Source organism: Tachyglossus aculeatus, chromosome 25 (genome assembly GCF_015852505.1).
Source record: "Tachyglossus aculeatus isolate mTacAcu1 chromosome 25, mTacAcu1.pri, whole genome shotgun sequence".
NCBI lineage: Eukaryota > Metazoa > Chordata > Mammalia > Monotremata > Tachyglossidae > Tachyglossus > Tachyglossus aculeatus.
In genome coordinates, this window is record NC_052090.1 from 12,501,656 (window position 1) to 12,521,139 (window position 19,484).

Sequence of the window (19,484 nt, forward strand, 5' to 3'; positions counted from 1 at the left end):
CAGTTTTGTTTTATTTTGAAACACTCCCAAGACATACTGCATTTTTTTCCTTTTCTACTTTCTATTCAATAGTGGGCATATCCAAACTGTTAGACCAAAATGAAAAGATTTTGAGCAATAATGCCACTCTTGCATTTGTACTGCAACTTTCACATTGCCTATCTCATGTTATCCTCATTCAATTTTATTTATTGAGTGCTTACTGTGTGCAGAGCACTGGACTAAGCGCTTAAGAAGTACAAGTCGGCAACATATAGAGATGGTCCCTACCCAACAACGGGCTTGCAACAAGGTAGGAGAGGCAGAAACTATACCCATTTTACAGATGAAATTTGGTGCCCAGAGAGATCAGTGGCAGAGGTGGAAGAAGAGTGCAGGTTTAGTGTCCCATAATATGCCATAAAATTGCCACTTGCTGATTTCTATATTGGTGTATCATGACAAATTTTAACATAGAAAGTATCCCCGGAAAGGGCACATCTCTGGTCCACAAGGGATGGCTCTTTCAGGGGTCCCTGGTTTTCCTTCTAGTTCATCCAGTCCCTTTCAGCAGGTACCCCTAGATGAATACTTGAAGGTGGGAAACAAAAGATTCTGAGGGTGGCAAAATTTGACTTATCTCGTTTTGTTCACCTAAAAAGCTAGCTTTGAATATTTGGTTCCTGAGATTAAGAAAGATCAATTGTAACTGAAAAGACTTAAGTAAAGGGAAAGAAAACTTGTAAGCAGGGAAGGGGGTCAACTAACTGTTGAATTGTACTCTCCTTAGCACTGTTTTCTGCATAGAGTAGACACTCAATAAGTACCATTGATTGAGTCACTGGTTATAGAATAATTGAGCAGAACATTTAATTGTATGCGAAAATGACCCCAAAATCCCAGTTGATTTTCAGGACATCAGTTATGGCCTTGTGGAAAGAGCACTGGCCTGGGACTCAAAGGATCTGGATTCTAGTCCCAGCTCTGCTGTGGGACCTTAGGCAAGTCACTCAACTTCCCTGGGCCTCAGTTATCTCATCTGTAAAATGGGGATTAAGACTATGAGCCCTATGTGGGCTATGAGATTGTGCCCAACCCAATTATCTTGTATCTTTGGTTGTATTGTACCTCTCCCAAGTGCTTAGTACAGTGCTCTGCACATAGCACTGAACAAATGCCATTGATTGATTGTTTGACTGATCTGCCCCAGCACTTGGTACAGTGCCTGGCCCACAGTAATGTTTAACAAATACCACGGAAAAAAAAACTGAAATGGGTTTTTGGGGAACATTCCTTTAAAAAGCCTTTATTGCAGACAAATAATGATTGATATAGTACCTTGAATTTGTATAGCACAATTATGTTTTACAAAGTGCTTTTACATCAGTTATTTCTTTTTATTCTGACTATCTTTTGTGCTACATGGTGAAATCTAAAAATGAGAAAATAAGGCTCAGAAAGGGTTAAATGACTTGTCCAAAGTCCCAGGCCAGTTTAATAATAATAATGGCATTTATTAAGCACTTACTACATGCAGAGCACAGACCTGGGCTAGAATTTGGGTCTCCCAATTGCCAAGGCCCTATTCTTTGCATTCAGCCATGCTATTTCCTGGTCTGGTTATAGGCACTGGCATATCAGGTTATGTTGCTTGAAAATGGGTTTTAATCATGAGGTATGGTTTCCTGTAGATATACATGCTATAAAGTAGGATCTGCTCCAGAACTTCTGGAAAAGGAGTATGAAATTCCTTTATGTACGAAATGCTGCCATCACCAAGCAGTTGTTTAATCTCAACATCACAATTCTCAATAAATGAGGAGTTGTAACATGAAAATAAGTTTCTGCAGAGGCTGCGGAAGTAGAAACTGTTCTGACTGGTAGTGGTTTTCAACTTTATAGAATAATTTGTCCAGTTCAAATTGAACAGCTGCCTTTTCTTCTCAAAGCATTATGTAGCAGGCCAACTCTTTCTGAACAACTCTGTGTATCTCAGAGTTCCTCTTTTCATTAAGGTTTCCTTCAATTGTTATTTATAAATTCATCCGCTGGACAATTAATGCATGCCTTTTCAATACCATGATTTTAGCTGTTTTTGAAAAACCATAACTGCTGCTATTTTGGCATCTTGTAACGATGCATTTGCATTGTCCAGATTCAAGGAGGACTTCATTGGAAAAATCATTCCTCCAAATGGGACGGAGTTGATATGTCTAAATCTTCATTAACCATTTCAAAATGAATTTGTCTCCCCAGTTAAACAATGTTTTTGGTTATCAGCTCAGGAACACTTTGAAAATTTAACACAAACTGTGGGCAGAACTTCTTCCCAAGTCTGTTCATCGTTGATGGCTTAACCTCAGTCCAGGTGGAGAGGGAGCAGGAAGGGGTTTAATTATCTGGGGTATTCAGCTGGAACATGGAGACCAGTCAGATATATGCAAAGGGTAAAGGCATCAAATAATAGAGGTTGTATCCCCTGGTGGTTGTGTGAAGAGGGGCTTATAACAACACTGGTTGTAAGGAAGGGTAGGCCTCTAATGGAAAACCGATTAAAATGACATAATTTGGAGATGTGACTGGCTAGGTGAAAAGAAGTCTCGTTTATCACCACCTAAATTTGTCTGGGCTATAAATACTTTATTGACAATAGTAATTTTTTTTGCCCCAGGACTCTACTGTTATATTCCCACCTTTTATACAAACTTTTAAACAACTCACAAAATGGTAAGCGCGAGAACATTTGTATTGAGAAGCCGCGGGGCTCAGTGGAAAAAGCACAGGCTTGGAAGTCAGAGGTCATAGGTTCTAATTCTGGCTCCGTCAGTTGTCTGCTGTGTGATCTTGGGCAAGCCTCTTAACATCTCTGTGCCTCAGTTGCCTCATCTGTAAAATGGGGATTAAGACTGTGAGCCCCACGTGGGACCTGATTGCCTTGTATCTCCCCCGGCGCTTAGAACAGTGCTTGGCACATAGTAAGCACTTAACAAATGCCATCATCATTGTTATTATTATTATTAGAGAGAGTAGGTTCATTTTCCTTTATATTTGAACTCATGCAGAGAAACAAATTTGCAAAACCACAATAATGGCTGTTTTTTATTCAAGAGCTCCAGTAGTGCGCAAGTCTCCAGATTTGGCCTTTGATGATTTCTTTTAAGTCCACAGAATGTGGAAACGAGCATGTATGTTCTCCTACCTATCTATTGTAGATAATTTCATGTGCCCTGCATAGTCTTTCATCCCTTGTTTCTACAGGAACATCTGAAATGCAAGTAATTTTATGTTTCCTGTCTGTGTTCTATCTGGATTAGGAATCCCCTGTTACAGGACTGCTCAAATGGGTTAGTAGTTGTTAAGATGTTCAAGACAGTTCAGATGGAATGTGGTTTAGGTCTTAATTCACCAGATTGGAGGCCTTCGATAGCTTAGTTGATAGGGTGGAGGACTGTAGTGGAGCTTCCCATAGTTTAGAGAAGCAGCGTGGTTCCTTGGAAAGAGCACGGGCTTGAGAGTCAGAGGTCATGGGTTCAAATCCTGGCTCTGCCAATTGTCAGCTCTGTGACTTTGGGCAAGTCACTTTACTTTTCTGTGCCTCAGTTACCTCACCTGTAAAATGGGGATGAAGACTGTGAGCCCCACGTGGGACAACCTGATCACCCTGTATCCCACCAGCACTTAGAACAGTGATTTGCACATAGTAAGCACTTAACAAATGCCATCATTATTATTAGTAGTATTGGATCTCCATTCTCATATCGGAGCAAGGTTTGTACAAATAGACGTTTATGTTCAAAAACCCCCAATGACTCAACTCACTTTTGAGACTAAACTGTCTCTCACTCCTTGGTCAAGGTCGAAGTTATTGGCAGGACATTGGAAAGACGTTTGCAGCTGGCCATTGTATGCTCTCTTGGATGAAAAGGAGGGTAGTTCTTCACTGGGGCTTGACAGACACAAGCACAGATTTTTGTAGGTTTCACTTTTAAAATAGAAATTCTTTGGAAAAATAGATCATGAAGTTTCACTCAAGAGTGTCAATGATCATTTCTCAATTTGGCAAAGAAAAAGACTTGTTCTCAGGTGAGAGGGAGGTAAAATTGAGTGGATGTTTGCTTTAAGGTGTTTGGGCTGCAGTTGAAAGTTCTTTAGAGAATGCGGTTGAGTAATCTCATATAATGAATATATAATCTCATACAACGAACAGTTCTCTTCTAGGGTAACTGGTTTTTAAATTAAGATTTTAAAATAAAAAAATACCCCTTGCTTACCAACCAACTCTTTTACCTCAGTGTTGTCTTTCCTGCCACTGACTCCTTGCCCATCTACTAACTCTGGCCTGGAACTTCCTCTGCTTTCATGTCCAAGTCTGCCACCTCTCACCCCAACGTCAAAGCCCTCCCCAAATCATATGTTCCCCAAAAGCCTTCCCTAATTAAGCACTGATTTCCCTTATCTGCCCTCTCCTCTGCATCACCTAGGCACTTGGCTGTGTATATCTTGATTCATTTTGGTTCATTCAATTGTATTTATTGAGCGCTTACTGTGGGCAAAGCACTGTATTCTCCCCAGCCCCACTACGCTTAAGTATGTATCCTAAAATTCTACTATACCCCTTATCTGTGATTTCCCTTATTTGTGTCTCCCTGTGGACTGTAGACTTGGGAAAGTATAATACAATACAATTGGTAGGCATGATCCCTGTCCATAAGGATCATGTCTACCAATTATATTGTAGTTTCCCAAGCGCTTAATACAGTGCTGGAAAGTACTCAATCCAGTACTGATGGATTTTCTTAATCTTCCCCGTTCATTGGGGATTGAAGAGCATACTGTTATTATACATGGTGAAAAAAATGCCAAAATTACATGGGACTATATTAGAAAATAATTTGGATAATTAGGTTTAAAAATGCACTTAGCCTCTCTCAATAGTTAGGATGTTCTAGCTCCCATCTGAAAGTTATTCTCCGTGACAAAGATCACCAGGATATATTTATGACAGAACTGAACTAGTAACAATTCAATCTGGTATCAGTGAATGACCGTCTTTGGGTGACTAAGATGTTTTCAAACTGAGTGGTGGTTTTTTGCTCTACCTCAGTCACCTTACACTTTCATCAAATATTTTTATCCCAAATTATAATTGTTTCCTTCTGCAGGAGATGGAATTGATGAGCCAGACACCTGCAAGCACCAGTCCCTCCTTCGATGTAAATTCAACTTCGTCTACTGTGCGATTCATCCATTCAGCAATGACATTCATTTTTCTAAAGAAGCAGCAGTTAATACTGACCTAAACATCACTAAGTAGCATAATATAACATGCTGTTTTGCAGATTGTGTCTTCTTGTTCAAGATGCTTATGGAATGTTCTGCGAAGTGCAGTTACAAACCACCTCTTCTTCAACAGAAGACACCATCCAGCACAGCTGGCAGTTGGAAGGGAAGTCCTGCACCCTAACAGGAATGAAGATTTTTCAAAGAACCACCAGAGGAAGGTAAGGTTGCACCCTGAGTATTGTATCCTGTTCCCCTTAAATGCTGGCACCGATGTAATTATTAAGACTCAGTTCTCCCAGCAGCATTAAGAGGAAGTGGTATAATTCCTGTTTTTCAGGTAAGGGAATTTAGGCCGTGTGGTTGGGCATATTACCTAGCGTCGCTCAGGAAGTAAGTGTATGAGGAGAGATGAAAATGAGATATGTAAAGTAAAAATGCTTTGGAAAATGAAAATGCTATATAAAATTCTTAAAGAGATATTTCAGCTTTTCAGGATTTTTCTCCCTACCCTTGACCCATTATTTGGAACATTATTTTAATTACTGTGAGTATTTTAACACTTTTGACCCTTATACTTTGAACTTTCATTTGTATCTTAGATGTTTTTATATAGTTTTTGAAAAAGAGAGGTAGCATTTTGACTCCCCTTTGAAGTGGCTAATGCAAGCACCAGGCTGTGATTGTATGTACTGGTCATACACATTAAGTGTGGTTGAGATATGTCTCCTAATGAAATTCTGCAGAGAAAAATGCTTCTCTTAGACACATCTTCACACGTACCCCACCTGAAAACATCTGGACACTACCGCCAAAGCATCCTTTTTCCAGCTCAGAAAACCCACTCTCAGGAAAACCCTGTTTTTTGCACAATGCAGTTTATTTGGAGCAATAGAGTTACCCTTATACAAGTGCCTCTATCTAGTCTCCAAGTTGGGTAACCAGCTAACTTTGCTCCTTGATATTTCCATTTTGGAGATTTCCTTCACTTTAACTGGAAATTGGGAAAGCTGAGAAGTTTGAAACAGATAATACTTATCAGGTCACTTTGCTTAATCTTTTGTCAGAGTAGCCATATTCTTTGTTGAGTATTTTTTGAAGTAACTTGTTCAATCATGATGGTTTCCTTAATTAAACCTCTCGTCATAATAGTGGTTTCCTGAGTGGTTTATTTTTTGCAGGGATTTGGAAGCATAAAACAATGAAGAAAAGGTTAATTTGACATTTTAATGGTTCCTTTATGGTTTATTTTGTTCTTGTTGAATTGAAATTGGTTATGAGTGAAGGGATTTTTCATGTTTGCAAACATATCTATAGTTGTAAGTCCTTAGAGTTTTTCTTAAGTGGTGTTAATAATAATAATATATGGCCTTTCTTCATTCATTTTCATTCATTCAATCATATTTATTGAGCGCTTATTGTGTGCAGAGCACTGTACTAAGCGCTTGGGAAGTACAAGTCGACAACATGTGCCAGGCACTTTTGTAAGTGCTTGGGTAGATTCAAGGCAGTCCATCTGGACAAAGTCCCTGTTCCACATGGGACTCGCAGTTATAATCCCCATTTTACAGATGAGGGAACTGAAGCCCTGAGAAGTGAAGGTCACACAACAGACAAGAATTATCTCCCCTCTTCATTGTGTAGCCTTCCAAATATTGTTTATCCTTTTGTTCTTTAAAAAAAGTTATATTGCTTCAAAACAAGTTATTAAATGGTTTTGGAATGTTGGGCACAAATGAAGCTTTATTAAGGCTTTTAGTGACATCATTCACTGTCAGTAGTGTATCCATTTTCCAGTAAATACATGAGACTGATATTTTCATCCTTATTTTTTAACATTCTGTTTCGTAGCAACAATAACAAACTCAAATGAATGCGCTTCTAGGAACTTATTCCACTTCCACAAATTTGAGCTGAGATGATTAATTTATCATTTCAATATCTAACAAATAACTTTTTTGCCAAAGTGGAAAACAATTGGAGGCCTTTGGGGCAGTTTTAGAGCTATTACTATCTAGGTCACCAGATTTCTTCTGGCTCAGGTTCACAGCAACAGAAAGTTGTTACTATCTGGCAGCATCTTAGTGGCTGCATTGAACTGAGTTGGTATTTTCATTCCTCCTTTAAAACAGATGGGCATATGCAGAATAGTCAATTTTAAAAGACCCTAATGAAAGCTATTAAATGACTATGTCTTTCCAGCGCAAAAGCAGAGCTGTGGCACGTGTCTGGTTAATTGGATCAGTGTGGACATCCATACAAAATTATTCATGCCAAAATATCTATTTGAGAATCAGAATGATCATGTTTGGTCATTCACATTGCTCAAATCAATCAGATAGTTGTCAAGTCTTCCCTTCACCTGTATGCTGTCAACCAAACATAGAGTGATCACCAAGTCATGACTATATTAGTTTTTTGCCCAGAGATTTCTGAGAAAAGGGCATGATTTAAAAATATGTACAAATAAAATATAGTAGCTTGTTTAACTGCATTTGGTGACATTTGAATTTGTAAAGTGATTTTTCCTCCCACTATTGACTATTTCCCAAAGTCAAAGAGAAACTGCGTCTACAAAGGAGAGGATAAATTTGCATTACATTGCAATGGTATTTTTGATGTCTTGACTTCATTTAATATTCCCTGTTGGGCAGTGTGATTGTCATTAGCTTTTGTTAGGGCAGAACTGGGACTGGATATGGGAGATGGGGAAATAATGTATTACTGGTGTCTGGCTTCACATTTCACTGTGGTGAGAGAACTAGTGGACCTTAAAGGGTTTTATTCAGTAGATACAGTCATCAAGTCTAAACCCCCTATAGGTATGTAATTTGCAAATTCCTTAAAATGACAGAAAGCTTTAATTTGCTTTGTTGCCTAGACCTGACCTCTTTCCTTCTCTCTGCAATCTCGTGTTTCCTCCTGCTTCCAGGACATCTCTACGTGCACGTCTGACTGGCACCTCAAGCTCAATATGTCTAAAACTGAAATCCTCATCTTTCCTCCCCAAATACTCTTCTCCACTTAATTTTCCCATCACAGTTGCAATGAAACAATCCTCCTCGTCTCTTAAACCCATAACCCTGGCATTATCCCTGGCTCTTCCCTGTCTTTCAATGCTTATATTCATTCAGTCTGTCATCAAATCCTGTTGATTTTTCCTCGACAGCATTTCCAGAGTCTGCCCCTTCTCCTTTCGAACAAACTGGCCCAGTCACTTATCACACCCAAGGCTTGACTTCTTGCAACCGCCTTCTCGCCAATCTCCATGCCGTCAATCAATCAATCAGTCGAATACAGCATTTACTGGGTGCTTACTGAGTTGCTTATTCATTCATTCATTCAATCGTATTTATTGAGCACTTACTGTGTGCAGAGCACTGTACTAAGCGCTTGGGGAGTACAAGTCGGCAACATATAAAGACGGTCCCTACCCAACAACGGGCTCACAGTCTAGAAGGGGAAGACAGACAACAGAACAAAACATATTGGAAGAGTGCAGTACAACAGAGTTGGTAGATATGTTCCCTGCCTACAGTAAGTTTACAGTCTAGAGGGGGAGGCAGATATTACTACAAATAAATTAATTAATTGATAGTTTCCTAAGTCCTGTGGGGCTGATGGTGGGGTGAATGAAGGAGGCAAATCACAGTGTCCCAAGTCCAGTCTGTCCCCCTCTCCAGTCTCTACTTCACTTTGTAGCCCAGATCATTTTTCTAAAACGTCATTCTGCACATAACTCTTCACTCTGCAAAAGCCTCCAATTGTTGTCCATTCCTTTCTGCATCAAGCAAAAACCCCGGACTGTTAGCTGTAAAGCACGTAATTAGCTCTGTCCTTTTTACATATCCATTCTCTCCTCTCACTTTACAGTTCCCAGAGAAGCAGAAGTATTCAGAATAGCTTACCCTAAATAAGCTCTAACTCTCGAGATGTTTGTTCACCCTTGTTTTAAAAGTGCCTATTCTTGCAGTCCAGAAGCTGATTTCCCTTCCCTGCTAATCAGAAACAATAACCATGATAGGCGGTAGAGAGATGTTAACCATTATAGCTCTTTAGCTTCTGGGAATCTACTTGCTGTCATTTCTCATCGTGACCAAGTTATACAGCTAAGAAGCAAGTTAACATGTGCATCACCAAAAGCTCGTTATGGGCAAGAAACATGTCTGCTAATTCTGTTGTATTGTACACTCCCAAGTTCTTAGTACAGTGCTCTGCACATAGTAAGTGCTCCATAAATACCATTGATTGATCATTATGCAAAACAATGAAAAAGAACAAAAGTTTCAAAGATTGGGGTGGGGAAGTTATTTTCTGTAGTTTGTAAGCTCATATAAAGTGAGAGCCACAATTGTCGTCATCATCAATCGTATTTATTGAGCACTTACTGTGTGCAGAGCACTGTACTAAGCGCTTGGGAAGTACAAGTTGGCAACATATAGAGACATTCCCTACCCAATAGTGGGCTCACAGTCTAAAGGGGGGAGACAGAGAACAAAACCAAACATACTAACAAAATAAAATAAATTGTCTTCTTACATGGCTAAATTTGATATATGACTGAGATGCCATTTAGCATCTTTGTGCAGAAGCATTTACTACTTACAGCATGTGGCATTATTTTAGAGTTTGCCTATTTACATTATTTTCTTGAAGCAACCAACTCTTCCCATTTGTTTCTTAGTGTGATCTCTAAGCAGTTTCCTGGAATGTATTATTCACTGTGCCTTTAAGATGTATGGTCAATCAGTAGTATTCATTGAGCACTTAACATGAGCAGAGCACTATGCTGAGCACTTAGGAGAGTATAACGGTCAATCAGTAGTATTCATTGAGCACTTAATGTGAGCAGAGCACTATACTGAGCACTTAGGAGAGTATAATATAGCAGAGTTGGTAGATACATTTCCTGCCCACAGTTAGCTTACAGAAGTAGCATGGCTTAGTGGAAACAGCCCGGGCTTGGGAGTCAGAGGATGTGGGTTCTAATCCTGGCTCCACCACTTGTCTGCTGTGTGACCTTGGGCAAGCCATTTAACTTCTCTGAGCCTCAGTTACCTCATCTGTAAAATGGGGATTAAGACTTTGAGCTCCATGTTGGACAAACTGATTACCCTGTGTCTACCCCAGTGCTTAGAACAGTGCTTGGCACATAGTAAGCACTTAACAAAATACCATCATTATTATTATTATTGTTGGGTGATCTATCCTCGTTGCTCATGTTTCAGCTAACCAAAAAACAGTTCCTTTGGTATCCATCCTCCTACAGTATCCCCCTCAACAAAGCTGTGTGGCCATGATACTAATAGGCTGACTGTTCCAGGGCTTCTTGGTTGGATCTTGCTTGGTATTTGATGTTAAGTATGGCTGCTAAGGATGACAAGGACTTATGTAAGATCTGCAGATGTAGTCTAAAGGTTTTAGTGTCATTCCCTGCACTTCTTTTGCATTTGTTCGTTGTAACCCTGATGTCTCCTTACTGTGATTTGGATTGAAACCACCTTGCAATTAAGAGGGTGCTGGGTTAATGTTTTTTAATATACCAACCAGAAGGACTACGGCTAGGATTTTACTGTCAGAGGAACATAATGAGAGCCTGCGGTAATTCCTGATATCAGTTCTCTTTCCTTCTATAATGTAAGCTCCATTTTATTTTTTGGTTTTGTTTTTTTAAATAATGGTATTTAAGGGCTTACTATGGACCAGGTGCTGTACTAAGCCCTTGGGAACTATAAGTTGTGGGCAGGGAACATGTCTGTCAACTTAGTTGGACTGTACTCTCTCAAGCACCTAGTACAGTACTCTGCCCAGAGTAAGCGCTCAGTAAATACAACTGGTTTGATTGAGTCTTAGAGATGTTTACCATGATGGCATCTTGGAAGTCTTTTGAGGAAAAAGCCAGTGTATATATCTAAGCAGTAAATATACTCATTGCTCTAGAGTTTTGCAAGATTTCCATTGGCTTCAGGAGCTTTACCATGTTTCATGGATTTGACTGCAATACTGACTTTCTCAGAAGCCTGTTGATCTTTTTTGTCCTGAAAAATGACTTGAGACCAGTTGCTTTGAAAGGGAAGCTTAATTTTCCCAGCCAACTGTGTAGTGGAAGAAAATTTGTCCTTCAACTTGGATAGGTAATCAGGTGGTCCAGTCATCATCTGTGTTTGGCAGAGCTTCCACAGGGAGTCCAGGTAGAATTGGAAAGGAGTTCTGTGGTCAAACATAAGATTAAAAACAAGATTGGTAGAGAAAAGATGGTCAGTTAGTGCTGCAGGGAATAAAGTTATCTAGCAGCAACCTTCCTCCTTCTTTCCTCCCCCCACCCCATCCAAACTATGTCATCTTCCATTATATTTGCGCTAAAAAGCATCTTCTTAACTAACAGCACTGCCATTGGCACTCTGGTAAAAACAGCACTTCAGGTGCTGAACTGAACAGGAAATCTGTAAGTGTGACGGCTCTCTGTACAAGGAAGTAGTGATTTCCTTCCTTTGGTTTTCCCTCTTCAAAAAGACAGCCCTCTAAAGGAGCCACCCACTTCCCTTGGGGTTTGAGGTCCAGAGTCTTTTCGCTAATTGCTGTGGTTTTGAACCGTGCTTTTAAAGGACACTCTCAAGCCTTATTTCACAGGCCTTAAATATCTTTTTTTCTCCTAACAAGACCAGACCTATTCCTTGGTGATATGAAAGAAAGTTCAAATGCCCTTCCCCTAAGTATGTATCATACTTTCTTCTGAGTCCCATTGAGATCAGGGAAAGGAGTGCAATTAATTCACAAAATGGCCTCCAGGGATCTTAAAGAGTAAACACATCACAGTAGATTTGGTGAACAATTTCCTACTCAAAGATAATATCTGGCTCCTTTTAAATATTCTAATAAGAAAATAATCAATAGAATTTATTAAGCACTTACTGTGTGCAGCACACTGTATTACCCTCTTGGGAGAGAGGGAATAGTCTGATAATTAAAATGCCTTCCATGCTTTTAATGTTTTCTTTCTATGAGAACTATCCCAGTCCTGGAGTGTGAGGAAGAGCTTGAATGTCAAGTTCCTCAGGAGCATTTTAGAAGTAATATTCTTTAAGAATAGATGTGCATATCTATATATACTTTTATAGATTTATATGTATACTCTACAGAAAATTATTTTGCGCCATTTTATTAGACTTCCAAAATGGGAAGAACAGTGTATCCACAAAAAACATTTGGATACGTGCATGAATATAGCATGAAATACACTTAGGAAAATAACTACTAAAGCATAAGTTCTGATTATCGGATCACCCAAAAGCAAAAATTTGTTCTGAAGAGGACTGTTTTTTGTAAGCTCAAGTAGATCAGGGTCAGGATTGAAAAGTCAGAAAAGACGAAAATAGAGAGCCAGGGATATACAGAGATTTACAGAAAAGAATAAGCACTGGGGTACACTCTCTTGGCACTTATGTGTTTGTACTCTGTTGCCACCCCATACCTGTAATTTATCTCAGAGTCGTTTTCCCCCACCTGATTGTATGGTCCTTGAGGGCAGGACTCATGTCCATTAACTCTAAACACTCTCTCAGGACTTAGTACAGTTATCTGCCCAGAGTAAGCTCTCAATACGGACTATTTTACTGGTTGAACAATAATAGTAGTATTTGTTAAGCATTTACTGTGTCAAACACAGTTCTGAGCGCTGGAGAATATACAAGATAATCAGGTCAGTCACAGTCCTTGTGCTGCCCAGGGCTCACAATCATAGTAGGAAGGAGAGCAGGTATTAAATCACCGTTTTACAGATGAGATAACTGAGGCACAGAGAAGTGCTTGTATCCACCCCAGTGCTTAGTACAGTACCTGGCACCAAGTAAGCGCTTAACAAATACAATTATTATTATTATTATTATTATTATTATTATTATTATTTGACTTGTCCATGGTCACAGAGCAGCCTTGTAGCAGATCTGGGATTGGAACCCAGGTCCTCTGACTCCTAGCCCATGCTCTTTCCACTAAACCATGCTGAACAAGGAAGATTTTGAGAAATAAGGGTAAAAATAAGAAAATGGGAGAATGGAGGAGCAGAGGCAATATGCACCCTGGGGCACACATACAAGCATATACAGACTTAGCATATACAAATTACTTGCCATTGTGCTCTGTTGCCCAAGCCAGTCAGGGAGAACCGGGTCCAAGCAAGGTAAGCTGCCACCATATTGCTGCTGCTGCTGCTAACAGTGCTCGGGTGGGGTGGGGGTGGGGGGGTGCTCCCAGAGGACAGTTTTGGGCCTCTAACCAGGGACACCAGGTGACTCTTGGAGTTTACCGTCATGACACTGCCACATCATAGTGACTGTGCCAGAAAATTCCAGTTATCTGCCCGGGAAAAGGACAAAGAGAGAGAAGGAGAGGGAGCCTCTGCCACAATTAGGAAGCGAAAGGTTGTACAGAGAAATTATACGAAGTTTCTACCCTCCAAAGTCTCTACCCTCCACTTCCCTGATGCTTCTGGGCAGCCACCACAGTGACTAAAGGAGTCTCCATCTATCCTGCTGAGAGTAGGACCAGAGGCCTTTTGCGTGGCAGGGAGGGACAGTACCCTGAAATGTGTTACTCTGAGAGGCCTCCTCAGTTTCTAGAATCTACCTCTTTTTCTAGGTTATTGCTCACCAAAGAATCTGCCTTCCCAGTCGTAGGCTGATAGCTCTATCCTGACAGATGCGTGCTGGTGGAGAAGCATTCCCTAAGTCTTCCATCGTGTACTTCCCACACCGTATGGTGAAAGCACATGTTTTAGGAGAATTGACTGTCCTCAATTTTTGCATAGGTCTCCAAATTTACCCAAAACTCTCCTGCAGTCTACCTCATTTCTGATAATCATAATAATAATAATGGCATTTATTAAGTGCTTACTATGTGCAAAGCACTGTTCTAAGCTCTGGGGAGGTTACAAGGTAATCAGGTTGTCCCACGGAGGGCTCACAGTCTTAATCCTCATTTTACAGATGAGGCAACTGAGGCACAGAGAAGTTAAGTGACTTGCCCAAAGTCACACAGCTGACAATTGGCGGAGCTGGTATTTGAACCTATGACCTCTGACTCCAAAGCTCATCCTCTTTCTACTGAGACACACTGCTTCTCTATTCTTCTGATCCTTCTTAATGAGAGAAAAATGGTGCCTTTCATTTTAGATGTGGGGCACCGAGAGGGTAAGGGACTCCCCCGAGGTCACAGAGCAAGTCTGTGAATTCATAGATCTGTTGTTTTAATTCTTTTATTATTACACTGAGACACACTGCTTTTTGACAGTTACATTCCCTATGCTTTCAAGACCCAAAACATCTTCCTTATCTAATTTATACAATCAGCCTCATCAGTCAATCATTTATTGAGTGTTTATTGTGTACAGACCACTGTACTAAGAGATTGCCCAGTTAAGAGAAATTGGAGATGCCGTGCAGAGAATTTAAAGGGATGAAATTTAACCCAACTGGACCTGGTGCCCTGAGTACAAATCTCAGGCGACCAAAGTCACGGGTCTGAAATAAAGGGAGTAGCGACCCTGAAAGGAATGAATGAAAAAGAAAGAAAGGTATTTGAGATGTTCTAAGTGAGGAGAAGAACCTGCAGGCCAATTTTGAAAATTCCTGAAGAACTGGTCTTGTTCTGAGGTACAATGAAGCGAAATGGAAATCTGTTTTCAGCCTATAGGGAGAAACGCCGTCCAGGCTGGTTTGGGCATCTGCTGGCAAGCTGTGGGGGCAAATCAGAAAGCTGAGTCCTTTTTCCCATAGACAGTTCAGCGGGAGTTGGGGCAGAGAAGCTGCCTTCCAGAAGGTGATAGGCCCCTTGGAATCAATCGGATTAATCAATCGATGGTATTTATTAAGAGTTTACTCTGTGCAGAGCACTGTACTAAGCATTTGGTGCACAGAGCATACTGTGTGCTGAGCACACGTGAAAAAGACTCTGTAATGTGCAAGCTCCTCTGGGATTGTGTCTACCTACTCTATTGTATTGTACTCTCCCTAGTGAATGCAATAAGCATTCAAATATTATGAGTTCACTGATTGACCATCAAGAAGCATTTGCTCCAGACAAGGTTCTTAGGTGAGCTCTACAGGTCTTGTTTTTTGGTCTAAATCCAGTAAGAATTACAGTGGGGAGCAAAGAATCCACAATGGAATAACAAGTAATGAGCATTGAATAGGGTTGAGATCTCCTTTTTGGAATATGCATATTAATGATAACATACCTTAAAGTCGATTAAAATTTTCAAAGGCAGCAGAGCAGATGGTAAAGAATGCTTTGGAGCATCCACCTGGTTTGATCACAGGAAGAAAGATAAACAAGAACCACAAACCACCTGAAAGGTCCCATTTGAATCATGATTGCCAAATATTAGCAATTGCCAAGGTAAGTGTCTTGTCGGCTGTTAAGAAAACCGATCTGCCTCACATTTATTAAATAAGCACTAGACAATAATAGCAAGGTAGAAGCGAGTGGGTGCTAAGGGGAATAGGATAGCCTCTGGGGAAACAGAAGTTGGGGCTGCTCAGACTCAGGCAGTCAATGGAGTGGAAATTCAGCCCGATCAACTTATCCGATCCCACCTCATCCTCCCTTGAACGTTTACAAATTTGAAACCCATTTTATAACATAGATATCCAAAGTGCGTTTTGAGCATCATAGTGTGAAGAAGCCCTAAAATGAGGTAGAATTCTTCATCGTTGCTGTGTTAAGCTCCCTGCCGAAAGCACAAAAGAGAATGACCTCATGAGGCTTCCATGAAAACAAAGTGTTTCCCGTATCCCTGCCTTTCGTGTGAACTCGGGGCCAGAGCAGCAAGTTCATGTTGGTCATCGAGCAGGGCGGACTAGGTGACCTGAAGTTAAACCTTCAGCCGATCAAGGGAGCTCTGTGTTCTCAATACTCAAATGGGAGTCAGGCAAAAGTTGGTCCAAGACAGAAAATTCAGGTTTTCAGACAAAGAAAAAAAGGGGGTGGTGGGGAGACTTGAATAGGGACTGGAGTGTCAAAGTATTGCAGTTATTTTCAGGTAAAGAAAACTCCAGCTGGAAATTGAGGTACTAGAAAATGAACTGAGAGTGGAAGGAATGATAATTATATTAATAGATTCTGAATACAAAGAAGAGGAGAAATAAAAGAATTGCTTGAAACAATGGGTAGAAAGGAACAGCAACTGTAAAATAATTTGAAAAGAAAAAAATGAAGTAATCCTCTGGTTTGACCTTAATGTAAAAGTCTCCAAAAGTTGAATTCGGTAAGCCAGCCATCTGCATTGGTAAGTTGTGCAAAGATGGCTCAGAGAGGGGAGGAAGGGAAGAGTCTTCTTGGTCCCCAAAGGGATAAATTGAGTTCCAAGATACTTGTTGATGAATTTATCATTATTATTACTTAAAATAGCCATTTCCATGATGGCTTTATTAATTCAATGGAAATTCTGAAGGCGAAACGGAGTATATTTTCCCTTAACAATCCAGCAGTCCAACCAGCTTCCACATAAGAGAAGCAGCCTGGGGTAGTGGATAGAGTACAGGCCTGGAGTCAGAAAGTCATGGGTTTGAATTCTGAGTCTGCCACTTGTCTGCTGTGTGACCTTGGGGCAAGACACTTCACTTCTCTGTGCCTCAGTTACCTCATCGGTAAAATGGGGAGCGAGACTGTGAGCTCCATGTGGGACAGGAACTGTGTCCAACCCAATTTACGTGTATCCAACCCAGTGCTTAGTACAGTGTCTGGCACTTAGTAAGTGCTTAATAAATACCATTATTATTATTGTTATTATTATTATTACTATTATTATTACATAAGTAACTATACTTGTTTATTTTTACCTAACTTTGGAGATCAAATTTTTATTTCACTTTAGACTCCTTGATTTGGATTTCTGGTTGTCTGACCTGGTGTCTCCACATATGTATGATTATCTCCAGCCTTCAGGACATCTCTATTTGAATGTCCTGCTGACACCTCAAACTTACATGTCCAGAACAGAGCTCCTCATCTTCCCACCCAAACCCTGTCTTCCCCTGATCTTTCCCATCACTGTGGACAACACCACCAATCTGTAATTTATTTTAATGTCTTTCTCCTATAGACTGTAACCTCATTGCGGACAGGAGTTCCCTCTGCCATCTCTATTATATTGTAGTTTCCCAAGAGCATAGTGTAGTGCTTTGCTCACAGTAAGCACTCAGTAAATGCCACTGATGGATTGAAAGGATCTACAGGGAGAATTTAACCTCAAATTGGTAATGTAGGTGCTATGTTGGAAGTCTTCATGTAGCCTTCCCCCTTGATAAATGAATTGTTGAAACAGGAGGAAATACTAAGGTAATCTAAATCAGAGAGCGATATCATTTCAACGGTGGAGTAGATAAGGGTAAGTCACCTGAAGGACCCTCTCTTTGTAGATCTGCAAATGATTTTTAGATCCCTATCCAATTCTTGTTTTGCGAGTATTGTTATTCTGCCTAAAAATGTTTCTTTTTAATGTACTGAATTCAGCGTGTTTTCTCTGAACACATGATTTTGGGGAAATTGTTACAGGGAAATCCTCAAAAGAGAGAATCTTGCCATCTCATTTAAAAAGTGTCTAGAGAATTGGTGACCCAATGATTTATTTTATTATAGGAAAAGCAATTTTTGTATTTTCCCCCTTTTCACTACTTCCAGCCTCCTATTGCTGTAATGTCAATATTAATATATAGTTTTTCATTAGCTAAAAAGATCCTGCTGTTTTCAGTATTAACTGGGCAGGATGCATTAAAAGTTATTTTGAACAACAGCCAGAAAGGATCCAGAAGTTCCATTAGATTATTAGGATGAGCCCTACAGAAATGTCGTTGTTTCCCCTCCTAGTAATTGACTTTCCATTAGCTGCCTATTTAAGAAAAATTATTTGAGGGAAAATTCATTTTATTTTCCTCCATCTTATGCAAATATTAACCTCCTCTCCATAGAGCCACCAAACTATATTTTTGATATTAGTGGAACTGTTGAGGGACCCTGATTTGAAAGCTGTCCCAACAATGTGGTTAATGAAAATTTGAGGCTAAATTATCGTATATTTAAATTATTCTGGAGTAACTCATATTATTTCATGGAGCTCTTCCTTTACCCTTTAAATGCCATTGAATGTCGTCCTCAGTAATGGGAACAGAGACAGATTTCCTTTTCTCAATGGCTGCTAATTGAACTGTGCTACTGGTCGATATATGGGTGCCAGTTTGAGAATAAGGCAGCCATATATGCTTTGCTTAGAGAGGCAGTGGAAACATTTCTTGTTTCTACTCTTCTTTGTATCACCTCTGAGGGTTTCATTGAGTGGTTTAAGATTGTGTTATTAAATAGGTCAGGGGCCATTTCTTCACTTAAAAGAGGGTGTGTTTTTCTGTGTTTTCTATGTATTTGCAAACATGTCAATAGGAATTATTTTTAAAATGTGTCAGCCTGAAGAAAAGAAAATTGTCGTCTTTTTTAAATTTATGACCCTCACATGAGTTTAGGAAAAGTACAATGTGTTTTTGTGTGTTCCATTATGATTGTTAAGTATTTTTGTGGCATAATTGATTTGAAAAAAAATATCCAGAGAGATGTGCTGACAGATTTTGAGCCAAGTGGTGGGTGGGTCTTCTTCACACTTGTCAGGGAAAGGATCCTGTGACACTGGTGAGATAATACCACCGGCCACACGAGAAAAGAACAGGAACAATGTGCAGAAATGACAGTTTAGCAATACTTGCAGGGGTTCCTCACACTCTGTGCAATTTAGCTTTTTTCTGTTTTGGATTTCCTGACAAAGGACAACAGAAATTGCAGAGGGGTTTGGTCAGTTGTGCTGAAGTTTTCACTCCATCGGTTGGGAGCCCTGCCCCCATATTTTAAAGAGAAGTTTATGAATAGGAAGTAATACTTCTACATCCCCTACAGAGCTGGCCCTGGCAGATGTGGCTCTGAGGCATCCCAGATTTACGACTCAACCAGTTTGATTCTCTTTGTTGGCCAGAATTCTACTCATTCACTTAATGATCCAAAGATGACTTGATCAATCAATCAATGGCACTTATTGAGCACTTACTCTGTGCAGAACACTGTACTAAGTGCTTTGGAGCATCCGCGTTTACAGTCTTGTGGAGGGGTGTCGGGGCTGGCTGGCCTTAACATAAATTAATGTATAATATTTAATTTTTAGTTTAAAATTTATAGATATGGACATAAGT

The 19,484-nt window shown here is 40.0% G+C and overlaps 1 protein-coding gene across 1 annotated transcript in view; it reads left to right on the top strand.

Annotated features, from left to right (window-relative positions):
- SPIDR (scaffold protein involved in DNA repair) overlaps positions 1-19,484 on the top strand; it is a 332,252-nt gene that overhangs the window by 273,760 nt on the left and 39,008 nt on the right. The window contains exon 11 of the mRNA XM_038766467.1: positions 5,319-5,480. Coding sequence (XP_038622395.1) covers positions 5,319-5,480 — 162 coding nt within the window. The remainder of the gene's footprint in view (positions 1-5,318; positions 5,481-19,484) is intronic.